Source organism: Gavialis gangeticus, unplaced genomic scaffold, assembly GCF_001723915.1.
Source record: "Gavialis gangeticus isolate Ggan-Ray unplaced genomic scaffold, GavGan_comp1, whole genome shotgun sequence".
NCBI lineage: Eukaryota > Metazoa > Chordata > Crocodylia > Gavialidae > Gavialis > Gavialis gangeticus.
Window position 1 is genome coordinate 9,491,593 of NW_017729018.1, and position 17,547 is coordinate 9,509,139.

The following is a 17,547-nucleotide window of genomic DNA, read 5'->3' on the forward strand; positions in this document are numbered from 1 at the left end:
GGCTTCGGCCCGTGTCCAAAGACCCACAGGGCTGGGCTTCCTCGGCACGGGCCCGAGCACCGGGCAGGCGGAGGCCGGGAGCCGATCCTGGGCTGGGGAAGAAGGCAGAGTCTCGCTGCCCGTTTCATGTGGCCCCGCGGCCTTTCCTGCCCAGGTGCTGAGGGGGTGTAAGGCCCCGTCCAGCCGCCCCACAGCGATGACAAGGGGCAAGAGCCAGCCGGAGAGGGGCAGTGGCGCGGCCCCCCCCAGCGCCCAAAGCCGCCTTGGCCCCAAGGGGAGACCTGGCTGCCCTCGCTCGGCCCCACAGGGCTGCCTCCCACCAGCAAGACGCGCAGGCCGTCTGGATGGGGAAACAAGATTTATTTCAAAGCTGACGGTGCCCAGTTTCCAGACGCTCGGTCCTAGCCCGGCCACGTGGCTCGTCTCTGGATCCCCGAAACAAGCTACAGCAGCAGCAGGCGCTCGGCGTGGGGTACACGCGCAGCCCGGAGACCGGCCTCCCGCCCCCCAACCCTCCCCTTTGCAACAGGCCTGGCCTCATAACGATGGTCAAGCGGATCTATCGTAGTGACGCCCATAAAAGCTGCCCGCGCCCTCTTCTCAGCAACTGCCGAGCACCGGGGACGCGGGATGAACTAAACGGGGGCAGAGTGAGCTTTTGTGAATAGGATTTAAATGCACTGAAGTGATGGGGAGTACGAATCCCACAGAAAACTGATCCTTTAAAAAGCACAGCTTCCAACTTCAGTGCAACAGAAGGGGCTGGTCATTGTGGAAACAGAAATGTGGGGGGCAGGGGGCAGCCAAAACCATGCCCGGAGCTCAGCCTGGAATGGAGCAAAAGGGTCAGAAAGGAGGCGACATGCTGTCGGGTGTAAAACGGGCAGCTGTAACGGTCGGTGGAAGCAAATGGTATCAAAACGTAAACCCAGCACCCTCTTGCTCTAAGCTGTCACAGCCGGGATGCCTTTAGTGCTGATGCCCGACTTCTTGCCACGCTGCTGCTCTCCTGGACGTGTGGTCTCAGCAAAGAGCGAGAAGCCAGGCACGCCACCGGGCAGACCTACAGCTGGTGAAGCCAGACCAAGAGCTCCCCCCTCCCCCTCCCAGCGCCACAGGCTTCAGAAACCACGAGGCTGGCGGGCACAACCGTCTCGCTGAAATCAAGCCACCTTGGTTAGCAAGCTTCCTGCAAGACGCACGGCCAGGTGGGCTGCAGGAGGCTGGGATACGGCGAGAGCCGGGCGCAGAGAATGGCAGTGGCCCCTGCCCTTTGGGGCTGGCGCTTGTACAAGTGACCGAAGTTAGACACGTGTCCCTCCCACAGAAATGAGCTCCAGTAGCTGGAACCTCTCAGGGGTCTTCTTTTGGCACGCTAGCGCGCACCTCCTCCACTGCTTCACCCACTGCCTCCATTTTCTGCGCTTTAGGTGCTTTTTTGGTTACTTTGGCGGCCTCCTTTTGTTTCTCGGGTGACTTGTCTACCCCCTTCGCAGGTGCCTCAGAAGCCCCCTTCTCTGAGCTTTTGGGAGCTTCACTGGTCTCTTGGGCTTTGGAAGCCTTGGTGCCTTGCTTCTCTTGGGCTTTGGGAGTCTCGGTGACCTGCTTCTCCAGAGTTTTGGGAGCCTCGGTCACCTGTGTCTCCAGGGTTTGGGGAGTCTCGGTGACCTGCTTCTCCAGGGTTTTGGGAGCCTCGGTGACCTGCTTTGCTGGGGCTTCAGGGGTCCCCTCTTCTGGCGTGAGTGACTCTCTCTCGGTCATCCTAACATCGTGTGATGCCTTTGTGGCTTGGAACAGTGGGCTGAAGGGGCCCACAAGCCAGTTGAGGGGCACACCGTTGGCCACGTAATCCAGCAAGGCATCCAGGGACTCTCGGAGCTTCACCACTCGGTCCTGGTTCTGGGACAAGATGCTTGCAGAGAGGTCCTGGAAGGAGCAAGCGCTGGAAAAGGAAGCTTGGAGCTGCTGGACGTTGCTAAGGGCCTGCTGCATTGTTTCCTGGATGCTACTGGGGAGGCCTTGAATGCTGCTCATCAGGTTCATGTAGGCAGGCTGCAGCCGCAGAGTGATCATACGCAGCATGGCTAGAACACGAGGCTCTACCTGATGAGACAGAAAGGAGTTCAGCGTAGCCCTCCGCTGACAGCGGGGAGAGTGCTTTAAATATGTCCCCCCAGCGGTACCTCTGACTGAGAAGACAGTTTCACCTGCGCCCCTTTTGGCTGGGTCAGGGTCCACTCCAGCCACAGCTCGTAGAGTTTCTCTTGGCCCTCTTGAAGCTTCTGGCCAGCACCTTCCTTTACAGATTCAACCTGAGGAGGAGACACAAGGAACAGCAGGATCAGCAGGGAGCTGGGCAGGGTCCCAGCTCTTAGCTTGTAGCAGCCCGTGAAGGGGGAGCACACAGGCCCGGCCCAGCCAGGCTGTAGGGCAGAGAGGAACCAAGGTGGGCACGCAGCCCCTGGATGCCCTGAGAGCAGAGTGCTTCAACACTGGGAGAGAAGGGGTGGCCACGTTAGGGAGGAGGAGGAAGGAATGTCTTCAAACCAGATTTATTGCCCGCTGGAGGTAGGAGAGAGTATCCTGGGTGTTCTTCTTGACCAGCTGCAACTTGTTCAAGGAGTGCAGGTAGGCTCGGTGGCGCACTTTGTTAGAGAGGGAGCCCAGGCGCACAAAGTAACTCTGCTGCTGTTTCTGCTGCTCCACAGAAGCCACGCTGGACCCCTCCACGGATGCGGCAAGTTGAACTAAAGGGAGTAATAGGAGAGAGGTTGGGTTACCCACAGGAGGGTATCTAATCGACACCCCCACCCCCACAAACTATGGTGGTCCAAGGATCTTCAGCATACAAAGATCTAATCCCTACTCCTTGTCTCTGTGTCTCCACTTCTCCCTCTGTACAATGGGGTTTTATAGAGAAACTGGCTTCCCGTGGGAAAGTGCTTTGAGCCTGATGGACGAAGAGTGCTACGAGCGAGGTGGAGGTTACTGTCAGTAGTAGTAGCAATGCTCGCACACTGAACGTGGGCCGGTTGGCACCTGCCAGGGGGGATCTCTGCAGGACAGTGAACTTGACTATGAACATGCCCCTGCTTCTCATTGCTCGCCGACTCCAAGGCAAGTAAGACAAATGCTGGGAACTCTTATGGCAACTCCGGATTGAGAGGAAACCAGTGGGGTGAGAAGTGCAAACCAGCCTTCCCGCCCCAAGCCAAGAGCAGGCTCTGCGCTGGCAGAGGCAACAGGATCTGTGCCTGGGTGGGGACAAGGGGAAGTTGCACTTGACTCGGCAGCTCAGCGCTTTCTCACCCAGTTCTTCCTCTGTCATGGGGAGGTAGTGATCCACCAACTCTTCTGACTTCCACAGCATGGCATCTACTCCACTAGCCACCACGTTGCTAACAGCCTTGGCTGTGTTTATGCCGCTGTTTACCATGAAACTGGTCATCTCCACGCTGTCCTGGATGGCTTCTCTGCCCTGCCCCACGGCCGCATTCACTTTGCTGGTCACCACGTCTTTTGTGCCAGAGGCAGCATCCAGAGCTGTGTTGACGGTGGAAGAGACCACCGATTTGGTCAACTCGACGCTGTCCTGGACAACGTGTTTTGTTAGATCTACAGCTCCAGCCACTCTGCTGGCCACCGCGTCTTTGGCAGTATCCACAGCGTTCATCACTGTGTTGGCAACCAGCTGCTTGGTGTCTGTAAGGACCTGTCGGCGAGAGCCAGAGGGAAGGTCATCTCTGAGTCAGCATGAAATCTTTCCTTCTCGAATCGCCCTTCTCTCAAAAACATTTTGCCCAACTGGGCAACATCCCCATGCTTGTGGCAAAGGCAGTCAGGCTGCATCTGAGGTTGGTGTGAACGGGTGTTACGCCCCCTTGGTTCCCAGAAATGGACACTGGCTCCGATCCTCTCTGTGAGAGAGGACAACTCCTTTTCTCACCCTACACCTCTTATCTCTTACAAGACGTTTCACGTGGCTCAGTCACTCCCGCTCCCATTTGTCTGGTTCCAGATAGCTGCTCTAAACCCCACATCCAAGCGAGACAAAGAGCCTCTGCCCCACATGAAGCCGCATGGAGCGGGGAGACTCACCTTCTCTGTCGGCTGCTGGAGAAAGGGCAGCTTCTCCTCCAGCTGATCCAGGCTTTTGCAGGCGTACTCGTTTACTTTTGCAACTAAAGAGAAAGCAAGGGACAGGGTTAACACCCTGAACTGGTTAGAGCTTGTCCTCGTACCCAGACTAGCAGAGTTGTGGTAAAAGATTGCAAAAGGGTAAATATGCTAAGCTAGGCCTGTGCAGTGGTATGCTGGAGAACACGTATTACTGCAAGGAGTGGCACAGCACATCTACTGGTTAGTTCCTTGAGAGGCTTAACCAGGTTGGTTGGAATCGTAGAAAATGAGGGTTGAAAGGGACCTCGGGACTGGAAGGCACCTAGCCCAGCCCCTGCTCAAGGCAGGACCAGCCACAGCTACATCATCCCAGCCAGGGCTTTGTCAAGCCGGGCCTTAAAACCCTCCAAGGACGGAGACTCCACCACCTCTCTAGGTAACCCATTGCAGTGCTTCACCATCCTCCTAGCGAGAGAGTTTTTCCTGATATCCAATTTAAATATCCCTTGCTACAACTTGAGCCCATTGCTCCCTGTGCTGTCACCTGCCCCCTGCTGAGACCAGCCCAGCTCCATCCTCTCTGCAACCCCCTGCAGGGAGCTGAAGGCTGCTATTCAATCCCCTTTTGGTCTTGTCTTCTGCAGATTAAATCAGCCCAGGTCCCTCAGCCTCTCTAATGTGGCTAAGAGAGGAGATACAGCGCTGGGGGGCCATAGAGATCCCCCAGCCATTATTGGCAGAACATCTGCAGTAGAAAGGCATTAAGCTATTTTTTGTCCCTGCCCTATATTGGGCATCTCAAACAGACCATAGCTGCCTAACTACTGCTCAGCAGCTGTAAAGTGAACTCCATGGGACTACATAGCGCTGGAATAGGAGAATGAAGAAACTTCCCCCCTGCTCTTCTCTCATGCTGCATCAATCTTCCCTGCAGGCCCGTCGCGAGCTGCCCCAGCAGTGCAGTCTCAGCGGTCACAGGAGAGCTCTGCCACCCCTAACGCCCAGCTTCGCCCATCCCAGCGTGCGCTCACTCTGGGGTTCCAGATGGCTCAGAATTGGCTGAGCGCCCCCGACCGCGCTGCCCACTGCAACAGCAGCCACGGTTTCTGCCACGGTGCAGACAGTGGTGACGTATGGGTGCGTCCCTTTGGTGAAGTTGTAGGCGGAGGAGACCAGGTTGAAGGCAGAGTGGATCAAGGGTATGCTGGTCACCCTGTTCACCACGTTCTAGGCAAGGCGGGAGAGAGAAAGGGCATTAGTGGCACGTCCTCTGGCAGGTAGGCGAGTGTAACCTGTAGTTTGAGGTGCGCAATTTCTCAGAGAAGCCCTTCATGAAACCTCCTCTTTCTTCCAAAGTTCAGCAGCTCAGCGGTCAAAGGACTTCAAGACCTGAGCTTACCATTCAGAGCCCTGGGCCATGCTGCCTCTTCGTCACGTACGAGTTCAACATCACCCTGCCCCAATTCAAACCCGCTGCAGACCATCCTGCGCTGTCATGGCACAGCGTCCGCAGCTGGAGTTGTCAGCCTCCTCCGAGCAAGGAGAACTGCAGTCTCCGTATTGATCTGGAGACTTGAGCCATGTCCCCAAGTCTGGACAGGTGGGTTCCTCTCCCACCTGGGTTTTGGGCCAGTGGCAGTGCAATGAAGCACGTTAGCTGGTGTGCGGGCTTACATGTGAAAGGACTAGCAGCTCTAGGCTACCTACAGCTTGCAGCGGTTCCTCCACGTTCAGGGGGTCCTCAGCTTGTGAAGGACTAGGGTCTGTGGCCTTGTTTTCAGATGCCATGGTAAAGTCAGGTGCAGCTGAAAGGAAAGAGAAAGAAGACTTGTACTGGCAAGACTTGTACGACTTCTGATGTTATCAGTAACGGTTGGTGGGAAGCGCAGAACCACACTGACGGGGCTCATTACCCAGAGCAGCTGGGAACTTCAGGGATGCTCTTACCGCTTCTTTAGGAGAAAAACATGCAAAGATCGTTTAATAGCTACACGACACAGGTTGATAATTTTCATGAATTAATACAGGCCTTTATCAACAATCCATGCATGCGTGTAGGAGGGCAGTAATGGCATTTTGCCCAGTCTGCTCCCACAGCCCCAAACCATCTGGAGCGATGCAGCTCCACCGATTTCAGCGGTAGAGCTCCCTGAGCTCAAGACAGGCCGTTCTCATCCTTTTTGGGTCTGCTGCATCTGTCTGGTGGAAGACAGGGATGCTCTTGCCTAAACTTTGTTGTCTAACGGTTCTCTCCAGCCCTACGATTGAGAGCGCTCAAACGAAAGCCTACGCTCTGCAGGTGCAAAACGTTGCTGGCGCATATCGCTGCTCACTGCCTTTCCTTTTAATTGCGCTAGAAAGGAGATCATTCAACGTGTCATCTTGACTACAGTCATTGCAAGACAGAAAACATGTCTTCGCCATGCAATGAGTAGGAAAATCAGGCTTTCAGTGTTCTAATTTTAGAAATCTGATTAGCACAAGTGGTTTTATGACAACAGGGTTGAAAAAAGAGAAATAACAGCATTAGCTATTCTATTTTTTTTTTAACCTGGCAACTGGACTTGCTTTGAAAAGCTCAGATTTCCCCCGTTCGTTCTGATGTTAACATGGGTTTCCCCGTGGGTCGGGTTGTTTCCTTAACAGGAGGCAGCGTTGGCACATGTCAGCTCTCATCAAAAAGGCAGAAGGGAGCAGTCACATCCAGACGATGAGGAAGTGATAAGTGCTGTTGTCTCTGTTGTTGTTGGGATCTACTTAGTGGTTATTGCCACATTCCTCTCGGGGCTCAATCCTGCCCTTCCCCACCAACGCATCGCATCTTAGAGTTTCTCTCCAGGCCGATACCATGGGTCTGTGCCTACGCCGTGGGCACCGTACCAAATCTCTTGTCGTTTTGCACTCCCGGGTGGCTCCACCAACCGTAGCAACCTTGGCAGTAGGGGACAAGGGGCATCTCCTGATGCTTTGCCTTTCTGGGTGGCTAAGCTGGTTCCCTGTACAGGTCTCTCTCTGTGGCTGGGTAGCTATTAAACGTGGAAGAGGAAATAGCTTCCCCATCCTGTGAAACTGTGAAATTTCAGAAATGTTTCCATTCCACGTTGGCATCAAACAGAAACCTCAAAGGGGGGTTTTGTGTGTTTTTCTTTTCTTTTTTTCGAAATGAAAAGACAGTGACAGTGAAAAACCCTCAGCAGAGCAGGGACCTGGACCCGCGCACTCCCGCAAGGTGGGTCTCCCCCTCTCTCCTGTTTTACTAGGGGGTGCATCCTGAGCGCAAGAAACCTGTCCTGACAAAAATGGCATGTTCCCATGAAAAGCTGGAAGGCCATTGTTAAACACATTACTGGTTGTCTAGTGGCTGTTCCTATTGACTTGTTCATTTATAATGGGGGCGGGCAATTCTCTTGGGCAGAGGGCCGCTTGCTGAGTTTTGGCAAGCCATCAAGGGCCGCATGACAGGCAGCCAGGGGCAGATTAATATTAATTTTCTAAATTTTTAGGGGCCCCGTGAGCTGCATAGAATGGCCTGGCGAGCCGCATCCGGCCCCCAGGCTGCATTTTGCCCACCCCTGATTTATAACAGCACTCCAGTACAACCTAAAGGCCCCAGGCTGCATTGCACAGAGTACTTGGATTGCTGGGGTCATTTGACTCCAGTTGTCTTTTCTGCTTGGTACAAGGGGGTCTTTCGAGGTCCCTTCCAGCCCCTTACAATCTGTGAATCAGGAGGAGCTGACCATTAATCGAGGACAAGATGCAGCATTGATGGCAGCAAGCTGGAGGAAGGAGGACAAGGGGAATCACTGAAGTGGGGGGGTGAGTACAGGCTCACTATATACACAGCTATGGGAGACTTGAGGGATTGCAAGTTCTCAGTGCTGGCGGTCCTCACCAGCCAGCTGTCCAAGGGTGAGCAGCTTGTATTTTATGGCCAGCACCGCTGTGAAGTCTCACCCACGGTCAGCACTTGGGTTCAAGTTCCTCTACAATCCATGGGGTTCGAGCACGTGCTAGATCGCTGCCCTGCAGCGGGAGGCCTCTCCAAACAGGGATCCTGGGGATTGTAGATCAGGTTTTGCAGGGGGGCAGGAGGAACGGCATTTGCATCTCGCAGACACAGGGCCTGGCCAGGCTGCCTTGGCATTTTGAACCCCGTGGGCCGATGTACGCGACAGGGCCAGGTCTTTGGGATGGAGGCTCCCTCTGCATTAGGTCTACGCAGGGTTCAGCACAAGAGGCCTCGATCCTGCACGTGACACCGCTGCATAGCACGGAGTCACCCCGTCTCTGCCATGCCATGGGGTGGGATGGTTTCTCGTGGCACAGCACAGGCACAGCTGCCCTGGGCCTGTCAGTCCCTGCACGCAACCACGCTGCAGAGCCCAAACCAGTATGCACCATCTTCACTGCTGCCGCATGCACCCAACAGGCCTCCTGGGCTCTGTGCTGTGCCCCTTGGTGCTATGGTAGGTCCAGCTGTCCTATGATTCCTCCCCTGTGACTTGTGGGAGGATTTGTCTGCTCGGGGGATCATAAGAAGGCACACGGAGGGTTGCCTACAGCCCAGGGGACTTTGCTGGTGTCCCCGCTTCTTGGCATTGGGGTCCCTGCCATGCACAGAATGGGCCACGCAACTGGGTTGAAAGCACCAAATGCAACCGAGAGGGTCTTGTACACAGATGGTGGATGAAACTGGGGGCTGCAGTCCAGTCCTGCATTACCCCCAGCATCTGGGTACGACCCACCAAGGGAAGTCTGTAGGAAACTTCCCTGACGTAGGCAGGGCCCGGTGCCCCGGTCACAGAAACAGGCAGCTTCAGAGAATGCCCTTGTGAAGGGTTATTCCCCTGCTGCTCCCACCCTGAGCGGGCTGAATCTTCTAAGCTCAGAGCTATTTCAACACTTCCCACTGCCTGCTGCACACACATGCTTTTGGCTTCTAGCCTGGGAATTTCAGTTTGCTTTTGCAACGAGCCTCAGTGGCCTTGGAGTCTGGGTTCATATATAGATATAGCCTTGCACCGTACGGTCGCTGCCTTTCCCCGCCAGCCGGCAAACTGGAGCTTGAGACACTGCGTGACAAATCTCGAGCCACTCCTTTGTAGCTCCAGGAGATCTGGTGTTGAACCAAGGGGCCCTGCGAGAGAAAGGCCTGTTTGCCACCTGGATTTGACAGTGTCGGTGACACAGTGCTTGTGGGAGTCTTGTCCAAACAAGTCTGTGTAGGTGGCACCAAGCATGTGGCACTGCTAGTTTGAAGTGTGGGCAGTAACCTATATACCTGGTTTTGCAAAGGTGCTAAGTAGATCCGGCCTCGCCCAGGATGCAGAGACAAGGTGGGTCTTCCTCCTGCCCTCTCGGTGGACAAAATTAAATCCTTTCTTTCTCTTATTATTATATACACCCATCCTCGCTCAGCGACTGGAACTGGTCTCTGGTTAAGGGCAGCAGAAGGCCCTTCATCCCCTTGAAATGCTGCAATAGAAACACTTGCTCATCTTTGCAGGAGGGTCTCTCTAAATCAACCACCCTGCCCTCCAGGGCTGTGTCAGCCTAGACATGGCTCGTTTGGATGATCCGGGAGATCACTAGATCATAGTCAGTTCTTCACCCGCAGGTGGAAACAGGCTGCTCTTGTTTCCAATCAGCCAATTCAGCTTTCTTTGCTGTTTTCCAGGTGGAGGTCTGGGTTCTCACCTGTCAGGAAATCTCCTTGTGTCACCACTGAAGTCCAGCCTTTCTTGCTCTACTGGTAAGAACTGACGGATCACTATGTACTATGAAAGCAGTGGATTGCATAATTAATGGCTCTTCAGTAAGAAATGCAGATAGCTTTTAATCCTTTGGGTGTGGGGGGGACCAACCGGGGGGTGGCATTGTCTCGTGGTCAGAGCGCTTGACTGAACCTGGATTCCTTCCCAGATCTGCCGTGGATTTGTTGGGTGGCCAAACAAGTCAAGTAACCTCTGTGCCCTAGTCCTCTGTCTGCAATATGGGAGTAACAACACCTCGTGACTAAGGGAGGTGGCTGTAACATACTTCAAGACAAGAGAAGAAGCCATCAAGACAAACATCTGTAGGAAGGGCAAATAATTTGGGTCTCCAAACTTGAGACACATGGGGCCCCGGGTTCAAAGCTGCTGGGAGCTGTGGGTCCCCAGCCTCTGTGAAGATCAGACCCAAGGAGGACCTCAAGCTGGATACGTCTCCCCATCCTTCCCCAAAGGATTCATAGATGTTAGGGGCTGGAAGGGACCGCTTGAGATCATCAGGTCCAGCCCCCCTGCACTTGGGCAGGATATGTCTCCCCCCTTCTCCCAAGGATCACTAGCTGCTTTTGAAAAAGTTGATCTAAATGATTTTTGTAGCTGAATGGGAGAGTACTTAGCAACTTAGTACTTAGAGTACCTAAGCGACTTCGAGGCACTGGGCAAGGAAGAGGCAGCAACCTCATGGTGCCCTCTAGGCTTCCTAGTGCATCCTGTTTCTCAAATTTAGACTGACATTAGGGTCAGGGACTGCAATGGTGCCTTGCTCAGCATAGAGCTCATGGTTACAGTCTCAGCATTAGAGCATCCGTCTTCCCTGGAAGTCTCCCAGTCCTGGCAGAGTTTTGCTTTTCCTTCTTTGAGCGACAGCTTTTAAAGCACTTTCAGCCATTGCCACATCCAAGGATTTGCTGCTGTCCCTGCACAGGATTTCTAGACTGATTTGATGAATTAAAAGATCCTTTGCAGGGAGCCAGCTCAGCCGGGCTTGACTGCATTACACACCTGCATGGAGAACGGTAGGAAAGAGTGGACTCTGAGGTCACCCCAGCTAGTTAACACTATTTGTGCCTGTACCAGGTGTCAGCATTGCAGAAAAATCAACTTCTCCGTTAAAAAAAAAAACAATCTTTCCTGCAGAAAAATCAACTTCTGATGCCTGCCTGCCTGCCCCTGTATTGCCACCAGTCAGGCCCAGCACCACCTCAACAACAAAGCAACCCAGAACTCACTCAGTTGTTTGCTAACAGACTTCATGGTACAGCCGCCCTTCCTGGCATCATCTGCCCATCTCCCAATGCCTGGTTGTCAAGACGATTTTCTGCAGACAGCGACAGTGACCCGGGTCCCCAGTTCAAGAACAAAGCATTAAAGCAATTCCTCCAAGCACGAATCTAGCAGTCTGCGTTAGCGCTGATCCCTGAGGCCATAAAGGGTCTCTCACGCACAGGCTGATGGGAGCAAGAAGAGGGCAGTGTCTAACTAGACCCTTTATATCCTTGCAGGATCCCAGAGCCAAAGCAGAGGCCCGATTCCTCCCTGCGCTGCACTTTGTGCAGTTCCTGACACCCAGGGCAAAAGCCGCCTTTGGATTTTGCAATCCTGCCTGTCCTACGCCGCCGTGCCTAGCCACCCGTGAGCAGAGCAACAGGGAATTCAGCCCCAAGTTTCTAAATCCTCCCCTGACAACGCCACAGCAGTAATGCACAGAGCAGAGTCCATGGGGCAGACGGAGAGCCTGGCCTCCAAACTTGGGGAGAGGTTTCTCCTCTCCCTCGCTGTTGCTGTGGAAACCAGCTCCCAAGCGCTAGCCTGGGCTCTGAAGTTAGCCTGAGACAGGCTCGCAAGTCCTTGGAAAGTTTGCATGCAGACAAAAACATGCTTGGGCCCCAGCCCAGGCTTACCTGCTCACTGCCTCCCAAGGTATCTTTGTCCTGGGCAATCTTCTATTCAGCGTCCGTCTAGATAACAAACAGCCAAAAGAAACCAATCAAGGAGTCACGTCTCACAGCGCCAATCAGGAATGGCACCTGGGGAGGGAAGGCAGGGCTAGGGTTTTGCAAGCCGGGGAAGAGGGAAGGGGCTAAAGGCATGTATTGCTGCTGCTTGTTAGGCAATGGGGCTGGAGGGCAGGGGTGAGCTCCTCTCCTCCTCCAGCTGCGGGGGCTGAGGGGCCCCGGCCCTGCAGAGTTGAAATCAGGCTGGGAATTGGGAAGGGCTGCAGTTTTCGGGGAGCTGCGCGTGCACATGCACACATGGGGGTTCCTGTTGGGAAGCTCTTGGAGCCACCCAGATCGGCCTTCCCAAAGTGGAGACCCCCAGGACTGGGGGTGCATGATGTAGGCACGGGGGCAACGTAGGATGCATCCTACGCGGGAACCACAAGGCACTAGTCATTCACTCCCTGGGCCCTGTCTTCAGTGCTGAAGCTGGATTTTGGGAACCGGTCTCTTTTTCATAAAGCCCGCTTATTCTCCGCAGCTCCTCACATGCTGCCCTCTCCACCCTTTTGAGCTCCCACTGCTTAAATCCCTAAACCGCCAAGCCCTGCAGCTTGGTCCATGCCAGCCAGCGCCCACCTGTGCGCCTGCATACGTATCTGGGGGGCCTGTTACCTCCTCCAGGGAATCTCTTTTGCTCACCAGAGCCCCCGACATTACAGTGAATCCCCTAAAGAGACAGGAGAGGCAACACAGTAAATACAAAGTGCCTCAAAACCTGGGAGCTGGGAGCCCAAAGCAGACTGTTCCCAAGTGCGTTCTTGCTTGCCCTGGAGCGCAGATGCGTTGCTACTTGAGGAATCGGAGCTCCCTCCCTGCGAGAGATCTCGTTCAGCTGCTGCATTGCACAACAACGAATGGCAACATGCCGGCTCTCAGGTTAGCCCTGAGCTCCAAGGTGCAGGGACCGCGCGGGAGTTTGGTGTCTGCAACAGTGAGGCCCCGGACCCAGCTGGTGCAGCGAGTGCCTTTGTCATAGAAACAACCAACTGCGCTAACAGCTGATGCTTCGCCCTACCTTTCTCCTGGGGATCATAAAGCTTGTTTCACACAAACAGTAGCTCAGCTCCGTGCTGACCATTCTTATCCCCATTTTGCAGATGAGGAAACTGAGGTGTGGGAAAGAGTGAGCCCGATTTGCCTAATGGGTGCACAATATTACGCGTCTCCTAGTTTCCAGGTGCCCAGCCAGGGAAGCCTGGGGTAGGATTGTCACAAACATTGAGAGGAACCAGAGCTGTGAGTGTCTATCCCCATTTTCTGTTAAGGCACCTGGTGGGCAGCATTGGAAGGGGAAGGGTAAATGGGTGGCAGCTGCCTGTTGTCAAGTAGGTGAGAGGGAGTTTAACTAGGCCCGTTTGGGGAGTGGAGCAAAAGCCTCCTGATACTCCTGTCTGTTATGCCACTCAAGGGGCTGTAATCCAGGTGCCCCCATGCATGGCTGGAATGTGGCCCAGCAGCGTGCTGGCGGGCGGACAGGTGGGGCACGCTCACCCGTGGGATTATTATTCATGATTTTGGCAACGCCTAAGTGGGGCTTAAGCATTCAGTGGGACTGCCCTCAATACCAGCCCGAGCACCAACACGCAGCCTCCTGCCTGCTGGCTGACCCATGCTGCGGGCGACAGGATGCTCTGAGGTTTCGGAAAGGTTGGCGCGTGCAGCCGGTGCTTGGCAGGTGACCTTTCTGCCCCCCTCCCCAGCGGCTGTGCCCCGACCCGGTGACTACAGAGCAGCTCACACCTCCCGTGGGCCCAGCAAGATTACCACAAGCCCACTTGGGGGTAGAGGGATGCAGAAGGGATCAGTCTTCTGGCTGGGAAGGGGTGGCAGGGGGAGGGCGGAGCAGAAAGGAGGTAGCTGGACGGAAATGGGAGGAGAGAGCATCACTGCTTGCTCCTTGCCTGGGGCCTCCATTCCCACCCTGAGAGCGTCTGGGAGCCCAGGACATCCCTTAAACTCTTTGAGTTTGGGCAGTTTCCCACCACGATGCAGCCTCAGCCTGTGCGCCCAGTGCCTGGGAGGCGCCAATTTTGGGGAAGTACAGCAAGAAGCCACTAAAAATTAACCCTTCCATCTCCATCACAGAGAGCAAAACCTCTGTTGGGTGGGCTGCCGGTGAAGTCAACACAGAATGAATTCGTTTCCTGCGGAGAGTGCAGGGAATTGCATGCAGAGAGATGGGAGATGGCAAGGTTTGTGCACAGTGGTGAAGGGGTGCTGGGGGCCAGGAAATGCCTGAACAGAAGGGACCAGCTCTCCAGCAAGGGGCAAGGCTGGACCCAGGTGGTGTGAAGCCCCCCACAAAGATACCTGCTGCCATTGCACAGCGCTGCACCAACAAAGGCAAGAGGCTGGATCCTTTTCTGCAGTCAGGTAGCACTCTTGGCACGTGCTGTACACTTCCCCCCTTGCTTTCTCCAGTGCCCTCCCATAGATCCCGCGGCCCTCAACAAGGGGACTGTAACTGCTGTCGGGAAGGTGCCACTGATGCCCTTTGGGTTTATTCTGCTGATGAACTCCCCCAACAATTCACCCCATTCATCTCCCAGGGCAGAGGCAAGGATGAGCACAGATTGCTTGTGGCCGGGTCCTTCGCTTTGATGTCTAAACCATGCTTGAATCAAGTGAGGCCCTTGGGCTTCCAGCAAGTAGCTCATGAGACTCTGAGCTCAGGTTTGCCTCCTTGGGCAATCGATGGGTGACAGTATTGGGTGCCCTGGGGTGGTGGGTGCTCCCTGCACCTCTCTGCCTCTTTTTGCAGATGATGAGGGGTCCTGAAGACCCCAGAAGCCATTCCTACTTCTCTGTTGCCTTGGGACTCTCCCACCTGACACCCCTTTCCCTGGGAAGGGTCCTTTGGGTAGAAATAGTTTCAGCTGATAATAGTGATGGAAAGCATCCTTTCCTTTCCTCCCAGCTCCTGCAGCTCCTCCCTACAGCATCCTCACTCTTCGGGAGCTGCCGGCCAGGGTAACTGCCTGTGATGAGATGAGCATGGCATGTACTTGGGCCAAAATGGACTGATTAGCCCTGGGATGCAGGACCTTAGCAGAGCAAGGGCGAAGGAGCACGTGTGAATGGAGCTCATGCTCACTGGCGCAGCCGCACGGCTCCAACAGTGGCTTTTGGGGGCCGGGCTGACACTGCCGTGGCTTGTTAGCCTGCCTGCCTGCGGGAAGAACAAGCTGTACTTGGCAGGCATCGTGGCAGCGCTTCCTTGTTCCCAGCCCTGGACTGAGTGTTGAAGACCCGCAGGGGGAAGGTGGGGAGGAATCTTTCTCTCCAGGCTGCCAAGGAGCAGCGCACGTGCTCTGCGGCTGCTTCCCCAGCCCACACCTGGGCCCTGGGCCCAAAGGCAGCAGAGTGGCGAGCTCCTGTGGCCTCTGTTGCCCTGTTCCCTACATCCCGGTGTGCGTGGCACATTGCGTGGGACAGTGGAAACTGCCGCAGGGCATCCGCGGTGTTGCACCTGCTTACACCAAGTGTTGGCTGTGGCCTGGGGCAGGAGCTGGAGACAGGCCCGGTTAACCTCCCGCTGGTGCTGGAGTCAGGGTGGGGCTGTGGAGCAGTAGGTTGTAGTTCCCCGTTCACACTGTGCTGGGGGCACGGGTCAGCTGCAGGAGCAGATACGGTCAGCCCCAGCTTGTGCACCCCCTCCCATAGCCCCACAAAGAGGCATTGGCAGGCAGCCACTGCAGCCTCTGCTCCCTCCTCACCCTGGCGCGTGCTGGCACTTCTGAGTGGGTGCTGTTCATGGGGGCCAGCGACATAAGGCAACATGGGATCCAGCCCTAAAGATCTGACTGCTCCTTTCCATGGTAGCCAGTGGATCCCCATCCTGCCAATACTGGACACTCAGCCTTGCCTCCCGTATACCTCCCCTCTTCAAAGTGGCTCCATAGAGGGGTTGAGGGCACATAGTGTCTCAGCACAGCAATGCTGCCCACTGGGTCCTGCTCTGGATCTTAACCCCCGTCCGCAGTTGAGGTTCAGGTCCAATGCCAGAGACCTGGGGACTTCTCTCCTCATGTGAAGACATTAGGGGCAGCGCCGTGGGAAGGCGGAGGGCCAGCCTCCTCAGTATGTTTTTCAAGGGGCATCTTCACATCACTCTCCCTTTGAGGGCCAGACGAAGTCTTGGGCTGTGCAAGATCTTTAAGGTCCTTGTCTTGGTGGGGTTGTCATGTGGCATCTCCGCTCCAGCTGGTGGTGTTGGTCACATCACGGAGCGATGTTGCAGCTGCTTCTGTAACAGCTACTGACAAGTCCCTCCATGCCTGCCTGGCTGGTTGTGCCCTGCCCTGCCCAGGTACAGCCACTCCTGTAGCTGTTTCCATTCTTCAGGCAGACATACAGCCAGTGCTGGGCTTCTCCCTGGTTAATTAGTCCTTTATTTGAATGCTGTCTCTTAAAGTCCAGTTTTTGCACTGATCGGATTAAGCTGGTCAGCCCCCTTCTCAGCCCTCCCTTGGGCTGGGGCTTGGGCTGGGGCTTTAAGGTGTGAGGGCCCTTTGAGATGAGGCCCTGGAGGGTCCTGTGCCTCCCAGCCCACCCCACTCTCTCCCCAGCAAGGCCGCCTGCGCAGTGCAGTCCTGGCCGAGGGCTTGTGAACAGCCCCTCCCTGCTTCCCGGCTGCACCAGCAGACGCAGACACAAAGGGGTCTTGTGCAGGCTCCAGCTGCCCAGCACGTGCAGATGTCTGCTTCCCCTTCCCAGGCTTGGTGATGGCCTTCCTGCCTCCCCAGACTCTCCTTCCCCCTTCCCATCCCAGCCTGCTCCTTTCCCCAGCCACCCCCGAGGTTGCCCAAGCAGCGGCAAGAAGTCTGACTTGTTCCTGGCTGCTCTCCCAGCCTTCGGGCTCACTTGGCTGCTGCTTCTCAGCCCAGACCTGCTTCTCTGTTCTTTCCCAGACTCACTAGCCCTGAACCTTTAGGCAGGGGAGGAAGGGCTCACTAAATGTCAGCTGTGTTTCTGGGGCTGGGGGTTATGTCCCTTAGGCCAGGGATTGAAAAGTTTCCTTAGGAGTCTGCCCTGATTCCTGCCCCCTCTCCTAAGCAGCAGCTCTGCAGGAAAGGCCCTGGGGGGGACAGTGGACAATAAGATGGACATGAGCCAGCAGAGTGCCCTTGTTGCCAAGAAGGCTAACGGCATCCAGGGCTGCATTGGTAGAAGCATTGCCGCTGATCGAGGGAAGCAATTATTTTGTTCTGCATCTGGAGTCCCGTGTCCAGTTTGGGGGGCCCCACTACAGAAAGGATGTGGACAAATGAGAGAGAGTCCAGGGGAGGGCAATGAAAATGGTTTGGGGGCTGGGGCACAGGACTAATGAGGAGAGGCTGAATGAACTGGGCTGATTTAGTTTGGAGAACAGCAGACTGAGGGGAGATTTGGTAGCAGCCTTTAACTACCTGGAAAAGCCTGCTCAATCCCTGGAAAAATCCTGGAAAACATTATCAAAGTATCCATGATCGATAGGCTAACTGGAGGCAGTATCCTAAAGGACAGCCAACAAGGCTTCATTGTGGGCAGGTCATGACCAATGAGATTCCCCTTGGAGGTTTTTAAGGCCCAACTCAACAAAGCCCTGGCTGAAATGATCTAGATGGGGCTGGTCCTGCTTTGAGCAGGGGTTGGAGCAGATGGCCTCCTGAAGT

The 17,547-nt window shown here is 55.2% G+C and overlaps 1 protein-coding gene across 4 annotated transcripts; it reads right to left on the minus strand.

Moving 5' to 3' along the window:
* Window positions 1-341: 341 nt before the first annotated feature.
* On the minus strand, window positions 342-11,282 carry LOC109294886 (perilipin-3-like). 4 transcript variants are annotated; one of them, XM_019513431.1, is made up of 9 exons: window positions 11,123-11,282; window positions 5,827-5,924; window positions 5,151-5,346; window positions 4,099-4,181; window positions 3,310-3,712; window positions 2,548-2,747; window positions 2,184-2,312; window positions 1,627-2,103; window positions 342-1,593 (listed from the first exon to the last, which is right to left on the minus strand). In XM_019513431.1, exons 1-9 carry the CDS (start codon window positions 11,145-11,147, stop codon window positions 1,354-1,356), a joined length of 1,851 nt encoding a protein of 616 aa, XP_019368976.1. In that variant the 5' UTR covers window positions 11,148-11,282; the 3' UTR covers window positions 342-1,353. The 4 variants fall into 4 exon arrangements, with proteins under 4 accessions (XP_019368976.1, XP_019368977.1, XP_019368975.1 ...); XM_019513432.1 differs by having other exon boundaries at window positions 342-1,560; window positions 11,123-11,281; XM_019513430.1 differs by having other exon boundaries at window positions 342-2,103; window positions 2,208-2,312; window positions 11,123-11,281.
* Window positions 11,283-17,547: the final 6,265 nt, after the last annotated feature.